General features: G+C 40.8%; 1 protein-coding gene across 1 annotated transcript in view; it reads right to left on the bottom strand.

The window, feature by feature from the left end:
* LOC121634490 (thyrotropin-releasing hormone-degrading ectoenzyme-like) overlaps positions 1–12,245 on the bottom strand; it is a 290,942-nt gene that overhangs the window by 265,220 nt on the left and 13,477 nt on the right. Inside the window, exon 2 of the mRNA XM_041977162.1 lies at positions 6,887–7,131. Coding sequence (XP_041833096.1) covers positions 6,887–7,131 — 245 coding nt within the window. The remainder of the gene's footprint in view (positions 1–6,886; positions 7,132–12,245) is intronic.

The following is a 12,245-nucleotide window of genomic DNA, read 5'->3' as shown; positions in this document are numbered from 1 at the left end:
AATCAGCTTCTGTCTACTCTTGATTAGAATGTAGCCTCTTCGTTAAGCATCTGTCTCAGTAATTAATATTCCCAAACATCTAAGCTTCCCAGTCAACCCCGGCCTCGTTAGTTGCCTCACCATTCCTCGTTACGCGTAATTCCTCTCCTCGTTAGGGGAAGGCAGCTGCAAAAACAGATTTAATCTAATAAAAAGTTTCTTCCAAGATCTGAGATGCAACAGAAAAATAAAAAAACTCCTCGGCTTTGCTATTTCTTTTACAACGTTGAGTTTCAGGACAGGAAAAGGAATCCAGAGGACTTTTAAACAGCAAATTTTAAACACACTGGTACTATGATTCAGTCCTGCATCAGGACAATGATCCGACTTTAGAATGATGCAAACTAAAAATAATTATGTTCATTTCGGAGCTACACTAAAAAAGTCCAAGTATGAAAATCTGGGTCAGTCGGTGTGAACACTAACTGCACCAGAACACCTGCTGTGCCTGAAACCATTGGCTATTTATTTATTCATTAATCCGAATGGAAAAAGCACAGTCTGATTCTCTGCCAACATCCCCATATGGGAGTTCCTCAGCTGGCAACATTAGAATTTCTGTCAATTCACAAGGTGAATTAATCAGACTCAACTAAAAACTCAAATCAGAATAAAGTTGGGTCTGTGTAAAATTATTCTTATCTTTTCTATACAGACAGTACAGAACCAAGATATTTATTTATTTCATCTTGTCTTGTCAAACATCCAATTTTGTGTTTCAGACATTCAATACATTCCAGAAATGTTGGTAGTCAAAAGGTTTGACCACCTTGCAAGACAGGCATTGAGGAAACCAATGGATTAAGAGTTTCAGTTCTGTATTCCTCCCTCATTCTTCCTGCAAACACATCTTAACCATTTTTAGCTCTGTGCCTATTTTGTAGTCCTCTGCTTGAAATTGCATACCCATAATGAAATGAGTATACCTCTGCAACCACGTGATGCATTTGAATACTACTACGGTATTTAATTATATGGTTGCAAATCCAAAACAAACATGTCTGCTGTGTGGAAGTTTTACACCGTGTGTGAGAGTGATGTGAAGTTTGCATCCTGCAACACGTCCAACGCAAAAGTACCTCACGGGGGAAGTACGTCAAAATCCTTCAATACAACGAATCTAATACGGCATTTAAAGAACAAACACTTGATGGAGTACGGTGAATTTTCGAGGCGCAGAATAAAAAGGAAGACACCCAGAGCGGCCAGAGCGCAGCTAACGCAGCAAACAATTACCAACACTCGTCCGTATGAGCGTGACAGTCAGAAGGCCAAACAAATAACCACAAAAATAATTGAATTCATCGGCCTTGACGACCAACCGTTCTCAGTGGTGGAGGACGCTGGGTTTCGTCAACTACTCTCGCACCTGGAGCCCCGCTATGTGCTACCGGGACTTAAATCCTTCACAGACATAGCCCTGCCAGAGCTCCATCAGACTGTGTACGCTCACATCGAAAGTGTCCTCAAAGAAGGTCTCTCGTCCTCCGTAAGTTTCATGACAGATATATGGAGCTCAGAAGTCAGTCCTGTTTCGATGCTGAGTTTAACAGCTCACTGAATTGATCCAGACTTTAAACCCCATAAAGCTGTTCTGTATGCCCAGAAATTTTCTGGCTCCCATACTGCTGATGCTTTAGTAGCCACATTTGAGAAAATGTTTCAAACATGGCATATTCCAAAAGACAAAGTACATGTTATACTGAGAGATAATGCCAGAAACATGGTGAAAGCTATGACAGACGCTGTGTTACCGAGTTTGGGGTGCATGGCTCACACCTTGAAGCTGGCCATTCATGAGGCGATGCTGTCACAGCACAGCATAACTGACATTATTGCCAAAGGAAGACGCATTGTAGGGCACTTCAGGCAGTCTCTGTTAGCATATGCTAGACTTCAGAGTGTACAGAAACAACTCGACCAGCCCATCAGAAAACTGCAGCAAGATGTCAGCACAAGGTGGAATAGCACCTAATATATGCTTCACAGTCTCCTTTACAGCAAAAACGAGCACTGGGTGTTTATGCAGCTGACTTTGAGCTACCTGCTAACTTTACATCTTCTCAGTGGGAATGGATTGAAAACATAACACTCCTGGAACCTTTTGAAGAGCTGACTAAGGAAATATGCTCATTAACTGCATCTACTGCCGATGTCATACCCTCTGTGATGGTTTTAAAGCATCTTCTTGCCAAACAGACCGCAGCATGGTGTAAAGACTACTAAGAACACATTGCTGGAAGCTGTCACCAAAAGATTTGCTGACATTGAGGAAGAGCACCTCTACAGTTTGGCAACAGTCATAGACCCAAGGTGAGAAAATGTTCAAATAATGATGGAAAAATAAGTATTTTTTTTAAGAAAATACAATTTTTATTCAAATGACCTGAGACAATGAGTTTCATGTGAAATTAAGGTGACTTCCCCCACCTCCTCCTTCAAGGTACAAAGACAGATTTTACTCTGAAGAATTGAAGACCAACACACACAGACTGCTTCTTGGTCTGATGACACAAGCCAGTCAGAGGGACCCAAACCAAGGACCTGAAGCTAACAGCACAGGGGAGCCAGCAAAGAAAGTGCCACGACCAGGATCCTTGTCTTCCGTGTTTGGTGAAATCCTGACAGAAGAAACCACACAGCAGGTTCATGCCAAAAGTGCAACACCGCCAGAGATGGTAATCTACCTCTCAGAGCCACCCATCTCTCGGAGTGCATCACCGCTGCAGTACTGGAAAACTAACAAGGAACGCTTTCCGGGCTGTCCTACAGCATACCTGTCTGCACCTTGTACAAGCGTAGAGAGTGAGCGCTTATTCAGCGCTGCATCCAACATTGTGGATAAACACAGAAACTCATGCCTGAAAAAGCTGAGATGCTTCTCTTTATTAAAAAGAATCTTCCCACAATGCTCAAAAAGTAATGTGTATTGAGATGTGTTGCGCTGTTCAACATTTTTGCCTGATCAAAGCAAATGCATTTTAATTTCACTTGTTTTCTGTTTTAGGGTCTTAAATACCATAGTACTGTTGTGGAAGTAGCAGATGGGTTATTATTTAACATATGAAGCTGCAGACCCATTGTATTTATTTTATATATTATATTTAAAAAAGGTAAACTTTTTTTCTTTGCACAACAGGGGTTACTTATGCACAAAACAGTAAGCCAGGCTCTCAAAGTTTTAATTTAATAAATTATTCCTTTTTTTACTTGACTTTTTTTTTTTTTAATTTTGGCAATATTAAGATTTTGTTTTACTTTCTTATTTAGCCTGATGAGAGCCTTAATGTGTTTTCATTCTGTTAAAATATAGTACTACTGATTACTGAAAGATAGCACATTGTACTACTGAATAGTCTGAATAGTTCACGCATTGTGCCTGCATGTGTTTTGTATTTTTTCTCTTGGAGAAAGTAAGTAAAAACATGTTATTGTCTAAATTAAGGGGATTTTATGGTTCCTTTTTCCACATCAAAAAGTCGGCAGTGCTTATAAAAGAATTACAACCATCCATGTGATTATCGGTGATCGGCAGTGATCGGCACTCATGGGTAATCGGTATCCCAATCGGATCGGAGCATCCCTAGTTTTGACAACAGCCCTATGATGAACAGGGCCTTAAAGAAATGGCCACAAGATGAAGCACTATTTTAAAACATTTTTTACATCCTTATTACTGCTGGTCCTTATTGTGGTTCTCTTGCCTCCCTTTTGTCACCATCTTTGCAGAAGTATCCGGTTTATGGTTGGAAATCTTTTATACCCCTTCGTTTGAAGTGCAGCCCTAGTCTGTCTATTAGGAGGGTTGTGTGACTCTCAGTCTTAGTCCTTCCCCTTCATCCAAAAGAGAATTGAGATAGCCCTTCTGCAACGTGCAAACGTGCTAAACAGAAGGGCTGCACGGCGGTTAGCACCACAGCCTCACAACAAGAAGGTCGTCATTTCAAGTCTTGGACCACTGTGTGGAGTTTGTATGTTCTCCCTGTCTATGCGGGGGTTCTCTCTAGTACTCCAGCTTCCTCCCACCATCCAAATGTTAGGTTAATTGGTCAATCTAAATTCTCCCTAGGAGTGAGTGAGAGTGTGAGTTGTTTGAGGTGTAGGAGTTGAGGTTGTTTGTCTCTGTGTTGGCCCTGCAATGGACTGGCAACCTATCCATGATGTAAAGATCCAATTTAAATGTGGATGAATTGTCCAGTTGTATACTTTAGCCTTTTTTCAGATATGATGTTTCAGATGAGCAGTGGAGAGTAGAATCACTGAACTGGTTTCACTTCCAGACAACCATTACAAAAGTCAAACTCCACATTTCACATCTTGAAAGTGGATCATTTTAAAGCTTAGACAGCAATACTGTGTGTGTGTGTGTTTGTGGGTGGGTGTGAGTGTGTGAGAAAGAGCTGTAATTAATTCTCCTCCTTGCAGCCTTTTAAGCATTTAAGTCCAGCCAAGGGTTTATAGAAACTCTGGATATTAAGCAAATCTCATGGTGGAGAGTGTGTGTGTTAGCTTTAGCCGCACCATTGCATCAAGCTAATCCTTAAGCTAACAGTGAGCTTTGTACACACACACACACACACACACACACACAAACTCAGCAGTGTAGAATCTGGACAGTCTCTGATCACAGACACTGTCTACACGACATTTAGAAAATTTATTTCCTGGATGTCTTTTTTTTTTTTTTTCAATAATCAGGTGTTTCAGCTTTGAGTCTTTTTGCTTTGCAATTTAAACAGATTATGAACCCTGACTAGCAACTCTAGTCTGAATTATTAATTCTAATGAATCCACCAGACCTTCCATTTTTTGCAGAAATGTTATTCAGGTTTCTCCTCAGATAGATAAATCGGGTTCCAGACCGAGCCTGTCGTAGCCAGGTTTCTCTCAGCTGTTTTACTACAGTTTGACTCCTTTGTTCTTCTATCTTAGGTTTTTACCTATGGTGATCATGTTTTTTTTTTCTCTATTCATTTCTCTATACCTCTTTTAAGTTTTTTTTAAGTATTTAATGCATGGATGTCCTGGCCTTTGATGAGATGAGATGGTTGTGCATTTGTATTGTCCTTTTGCTTCTGTTATTGTTTTTTCTTTTGTACAAAGGATGGCCTTTCTTTTACTGCAAATCCAATCTAGCTCCGGGTATCAATAAAGGTGCCCATTTACCCACCAAGCCGCTGTGTTCAACATTAACTAGCAGGTTGTTGTGTTGCGATGGAGCTGTGCTGGTCCAGCAGCTGCTGTATTGATCCCTAATCGATTCAAACAGCAGCTACCAGAGAATATGGGACCACTGATGGTGAAAGCACGGACAGCATCTGATTGGTGGGAATCTTGGCTTAGCTTGTGCAAAAATATTATCAATGTTAATGTTCATTCAGAGTGAAAAATAAATTTTGTTCAACTTTCTGATCAATTTTTGTGTCAATTTTATTAAATTTAAATTTATAACAATTAAAACTGAGGTAGTCATTAAATTTACAAAAAATAAACTTTTATTTTCTAGGTATGAATACAAATTTCACAGTTCAGCCACAAGCACGTGGCCTGGTTTAACCAGCACAGCCTACCTGAGTATTGTTGCTGACCATGTCCATCCCTTTATGACCACAGTGGAGCATCTTCTGATGCTACTTCCAGCAGGATAATGCACCATGTCACAAAGCTCAGATCATCTCCACCTGCTTTCTAGAACATGACAATGAGTTCACTGGTCTCCAACGGCCTCCACTGTCACTATATCTGATCAAACAGGCAGGAAATTATGACAACAGCACGATGCTGATGTTAAAAGTGGGGGAGGTAAAATGGGGGACTGTTCTGCCTGGTGAGTGGTCAGTTTTGTAGAACATATTAAAGAAATGTGGAAACCACAGATTTACATCATTTAAACTGCAGTTTTCCACTTAAAATGTTCAACACCTAACATAGTTACATCCAATTTTGGATTTAAAAAAAAAAAGTTTTTATCAAGGCTTCCGTCATTATTTGAGGAAAAAGCATGTTCATGCTTGATTTTTCCCTTCTGAGTTACTGTAGAAAACTGTTGGTGCACAGCAGCTGATTTTTAGAAACAAAAACCATCTTCTCTGCTCCTGCTATGACATTTCAGTCAGTAAAACAGAGAGGCAACAAGCTCTATCCCAACATGGAGATGTCTCCATATTTCCATATGCCTGAAGTGCAGGAAGTAACTTTATTTTAGCTGAGGTCGCTCAATAAAATAGAGCCAGGTATCTAATACCAATCTTTAGGATTAGTTCAGGTCTTTTCCAGCTACAGATTACAATAAAATATTCATTGAAATCCTCACAGTCAGGTGTGCAGTCACACCTTAATGCTGAAACTAGGTAATAAGGTAATACACCAGTATGTCAGAGAAATGTATTTTTTTCCCCTTATTTAATTTTTTGGGGCCAATCAGATTGGTCCTTATGTGGTTATTGTAATAGCTTCACTCAATTAGGAATAACTGTTAATATGTGGAAAAGAAGCTGGTGAAATGCTCAGTCACCATGGTAACATGGAATTCACACAGACATGTAATCACACGTGTAATAAATTTTGGATCAGCACACACACAGTTTCCCACCAGCACCGAAGGGACAAAAACTGATGTGGAAACAACTCAGAGGCTTATGGCAAATTCGTAAGAAAGGAGTGAGGTGTGTGTGTGTGTGTCTGTGGGTGTGTGTGTGCACAGGTTATGATAGCTGGGACACACATTTGCACTGCAAGCGGTGTGTGAGTTAATCAATGTCGTGGGTGTGAGGCTCTGACCTTTTCTGGTCGAACCACCTGCTGCTGCAGGAAACACAAGTGTGTTTGTGTGTGTACGAGTGTGTACCGTTTTTCTCTGTGCAGGGTGTACGAGCTCCTGAAGAAGCCGAGCAGCTCGTCTTCGATGGTGGCGTCGAAGCTCATGTTTAATCGGTAGACTCTCATCGGCTTCAGCTCGCGGTGCAGCACCACCACGTACATTTGGTTGGCCAGGAAAGCAAAGTGCCGATGGATGCGCATGACTCCGCCCCCTGGCCTGTTTGTGGGACGCCCGCCGGCACCGCCCTCTGCTGTAACTGATATACGGTCCACCTGAAAGGAGGAGGTAGAGGGACATAAATAGAAACATAAATAATCAGTTTTTAATGGAAGATGATGGCTGATATTGGTTAGCTTGGTCATACAAAACAACAAAATCTTGAGTGAATACAAGGTCGTACCCATTTATTTGGACCCACTGCATGGCACATAAAATCACCTGACCACAGAAGAACAAGTTTCAGCTCGTTTTACATATCAGAATGTAAATAAGTGATTATGTTTCATGTTTCAAATACATGGGCCAGACATGAAACATGCTAGAGGGTCAGGCACTGTGTAGTTTCTAGAGCACCTACTCTTTGTGCATTTATGAAAATAAAGTAGCAATCGTTCATGTGTAAAACATGAAAATTAAAATGATTACATAAATCAGTAGAATGTAAACATAAAATCAGCTGTTCTTTACCACATCTCAAACTGATGGAACTTTCCGGGCCTTCGTTAGCATGTTAAATAATAAAGTTCAAGACTGTGGAGTTGGAAAAACACTGATCAAGTTTTGCCTCTCTGGAGGGGTTGCAGGAGAAAGCCTCCTCTCTTCCAGTCATCTGGAACAATGCTCTTTGGTCAGGCCAGGTGAAAGTGGCCTTTTAACACAAACAGCTCATACCAGCTGTTCGGCACGGTGGTGGAGGACTGATGATTTTGGCTTGCTTTGCACACAGGACGTGGTCACCTTGCAGTCATTGAGTGGACCATGAACTCCTCCCGGTAAAAAAATTAATCTAGAGTCAAATGTGAGTCCATCTGTTTGACAGATAAAGTTTAGCTTAAACAGTTTCATGCAACAGGACAATGATCCCCAACACAGCAGCAGATCTACCAGTGCAGGTGGCTGACGCTCAGGAGGAAGAGCAGCAAATCTGCCAATCGGGCGGCCACGGTTTGATTACCAGATTCATCAGACCAGATATCCAAGTGTTTTTGGGCTATACAGAGACCTCTCATGAACAATTTACCATCACGCAACAACCATCTTTATTCCTCTTTCAGTCACGATTGCGGAATGTGTTGTGCATTTCTGTAACTCAATAAATCCAAAATAAAGTTGATACAAGTTTTTAGATAAGAGCAGAGAATTTTTTAAGCACCATAAAAGACCAGCTTTGGGTCCCATGATGTACAAACAGAAAGATGTAAAAACGGTTAGAGGTATTATATAAAATTTATCTTTTTTTTTTTTTTTTATCTCAGAAGCACATGACTGTTAAAATGTTGCATCCATGGCAACCAACTGGTGAAGGTCGGCTAGTCATTTCACTTAGTTACAGATTCTTACCAGTGAAATTATGCGTCAGTTGCTCACTTTCCACATTACCTTGATAATATCACAACCTCAAGAAAGTAGTTCTGTCTCACGATAAGTTACAGTCAGTGGTTATCTGAAACCAAAAGCAAATTTCTAAAGATAACAAGACATAAACTTGTGTTCATTAGAAAACAAGCTTCATGATCTCGAAGCAATGAAATAACAGAATCGAGTGTTACAGTTAACATAACACATTAAACGGTGAAACGATGAAATCACAGAGGTAGCCATTTTTCTCTCAGTGTACATGGTGGAAAATGCTAACAAAACTACAAAGGTCCATGCTAACAACACTTAGCACGCATTGGGGTGTAATACCTTGACTTTTTCAACCCTCATTGATGTTTACAAACTTCAGTAAATATGTTCATGTCAAACGTAATCAAACACCAGTGGATTCTTTACATTGGGATGGTCGTTAGTCAATACATCCACTAGAGGGCACTGCATAATTCAGACCACGTTTCAGAGCACATACAGTTTTAGGCATTAGAAAATGTGGTGACAGTGGACAAGATTATTACAAAAGAGATATAAAGACATTGCAGTAGCCTCTTTGCTCCCCCTCCGGGGTTTCTGGTGGTACTGCAGTGTTTGCTCCAACTGGGAATGCATCCACAAGCTCTGACAGCTGAATTAAATATGCACGTAAAGCCTGGTACACACATAAGGATTTTTTTTAATCTTATGAAATTTTTTATCTGGTCGAGACCTCACACGTGAAGATAAAAAAATCAGGCATTAAACAGTTTTGATCGTATTGTGTGTGGTGTGCTCCAATAATCTAATCACAGAACAACACACAAATAACGATGCTGTCCTGCAATCCATCTACAATCTAGTCCTCCGAGCCGGACATCTCACGTGACCACACGTCATCTAACAAAAACGTAGAAGAAACATAGTAACAACCAGAAAACACAACACACAGCATGGAAGAGGAAAGGACCAGGGAATGATGGTGGTCTTGGGACTATTGTTAACAAAAATAACTGACCGAACACAGACTTTATTTACTTCCTTGTTCCCCAGTCAGCTCGCTCTCTGATTGGCTACATTCCGGCCTACGTCACCATTCACGCAGCCACAATTTAAGAGTTGTCGGCTTTCCTCAGAGATCGGGTAATAAATATTGAACATGTTCAATATTTCCGATTCTTGGCTATGATCCGTTTCAGAGCCAATTATTGGGACAAATCTGCTAGAAACACACCTCAGACCAAATGATAATTGTACAGAAAACTCTTATAAGACTCACAATAATCAGACGTTTGCCGTCAGTGGTCGGGAAGAGGCAAAATCATGACAAAAACAGCCCGACAATTTTTATGTGTGTACCAGGCTTAAAGGAAGCAAAAGATGAACAGAAGGCTCAAACTGGATGAGTATTTCATCCTTTATAAGAACAGTTAGGTGTGATATTGTTGATATTGTTTTCCTCCGGTATGTTTTGGGCTTAGTGTTTTTTGTTTTAAATCTTTATTGAATTGCACATAACATTGTGATAAAATTAGTCAGAAGAACCATGCGATTAATCATGATTAAAACATATTTTTTCATCACCCAACATTAATAAATATCAACTTAATTAACGACTGGATTCTCTGGTCGCATCTATTCAGATTTATTTCAACAGTTTGGTGTTTCACCTGAAGATGAAACATTACAGACATTATTAGGACGACAAGCCTTTGCATTGATTTGTTATTTCTGCAACAAATGGCACCCTCTGATGTTTAAGACAGTCATCGCCACACAAACCTGACCAGGCGTCGCCCTGCTCGTCACATTTTTAGCCATTTCATTTACAGTCTGTCAGGGGAAGATACCTCTGATTCACAGCCAGTTGTTTTTCTTAATGTTAGACATGTTGCCATGGTGATATGACAAGCGCCAAATGCTCACCAAATGGTGAAAATGGAAATAAAACAGATTGTTTTACTATATTTGTAATTTGCTGTTGGTTGGAGTGTTGGTTTCCCCAGGTTCATCCAGTCTTCACTGGGAGGATCTGAACTCAAACTGACCAGACAAAGAAGCCAGAGAGAGCAGAGAAGTAACACTGACAGAGGAACAGAGCTCTTCACTCATTAAAAGGTCTGCAGGTGCTTTCACTTTCCCAGGCTGATTAGACCCGAGCTCAGGTTCAAGTTGGACAGGGATTTGCTGGTAATTTAATAAAATGTCACCAAACTCACTGCAGCCAGGAAAATGATCAAAGCATGAAGGTGCAATATAAGCAACAGGATGAGAGATATGCCAGTCAAGCACTCTGTGCGCCCACGCAGTCCTGAGAGGAGGTCTAATCAGCTGCAGTAAGTGAAAGCACCTCTGTGGGTCATCTCTGTGGGTGTACCAGGAGTGCATACTTAAAAATAATATCAAAAGGTCTGCACTTGTTCTGCAATGTTTTACTGTTTTTTCTCTCCTTTTTTGTGTGAAATGATGCAATAAAAACAAGGTCTTTCCTTCAAAATTTAATCATCTGTTGAATGCCAAGCAAATACAAAGTGTTTGTACATGAGCCAGTATGATACATATCCTGAGGGGGAATGGGGTGTTTGAGGGGGAAAGCAGTTCCTCATTAAATCCATTTGCACTGTTTGGGCTCAGTTCTGTCAGCTATCATCATTCCAGCCAGATTTCACCAAAATCAATCCACCAGCCAGTCAGTTTCATCTGCTGTCATGGACTTTAAACCACTTCACCCGGCAAAAAATGACACATCCTGTGGTCAGCTCCCGATTTTGTGAGCATGAGTCATATCAACACTGTCCTCCAACCTCTGCTGGAGGGAGACGAGGAAGGGACACAAAACAACAGGTTTGTTTCAGAGTTTGGCTGAAAGGAGGCACATTTTATCCAAAAAGAAAAGCCATTTCTCCATCTGCATTCAGGATGTTCCATTTATACCAGATGAGGTGGTCGTCTATGAAAACCACATAGATAAAAGTGAATTAGGTCATGTTGTTATTTGTTAAACTTTCAGTACCCGGCATAGTTTTAGCTCAAATAGAAGGATTGCTTCATGTGTTCAGAATGTTTTGGCATCTGCATTTTTATTTAAACTAACATGTTGCTTGGAGGAGTTATACTTTTAGAACGTGAACATTAAAGTATCTGTCGGAGCTCACCGCCCTGGACCAACAAGGGGGTAATTCCACGAAAGTTGCTCAAGAAAGCAAAACTCGACTGAAAAAGTCAAACTAGCTCCACGTCGTAATTACGCCTCACCAGTGCAGCTCAGCCTTATTTAACCCAGACTGGTTCCAGACGGACTCGCATCGGCTCGCTTAGTGAAACATCTGGGATGTCTAACAAGCCCAAATGAATGGATGAAGTTGTCACCAGAGGATCAAACACTGCTGATGGATCTGTTTGAAGAATGCAACCAAATTTTCACCATTTTCACCAATTATTCAGCCATTATTTAGCCATAGCAGAGCGGTGGGATGGCAGAAAGATGCCGACAGACCAAATGTGTTGGCCACGTAAGCTTCCATGGTCAAACCTTGGGTAGAGAGATGGCTTTAGGCTTGGTGGACCCACGTTCAAGCCCACTGACAGTATTTTAGCTGGGATTGATCACAGCATTAATAATTAGGGTCCGAGCCATACGAAGTATGGAAGGACCCTATTGTTCCTGAAATGTTTGTTCTCCTCCTCCTTCTAAGAGCTTCGACCCCAAATATGACCCCCTAAACACCCATGAAAAGTTGTGAAATTTGGCACACACCTCAAGCCCGGCAAAAATTGCAATATTCTAAGGTCCGCATACACTTCAATGCAAAATTGG

The sequence above is a fragment of the Melanotaenia boesemani genome, chromosome 23 (assembly GCF_017639745.1).
Source record: "Melanotaenia boesemani isolate fMelBoe1 chromosome 23, fMelBoe1.pri, whole genome shotgun sequence".
Classification (NCBI taxonomy): domain Eukaryota; kingdom Metazoa; phylum Chordata; class Actinopteri; order Atheriniformes; family Melanotaeniidae; genus Melanotaenia; species Melanotaenia boesemani.
Note: the sequence above shows the minus strand (reverse complement) of the source record. Positions and strands in the feature narration are given on the sequence as shown.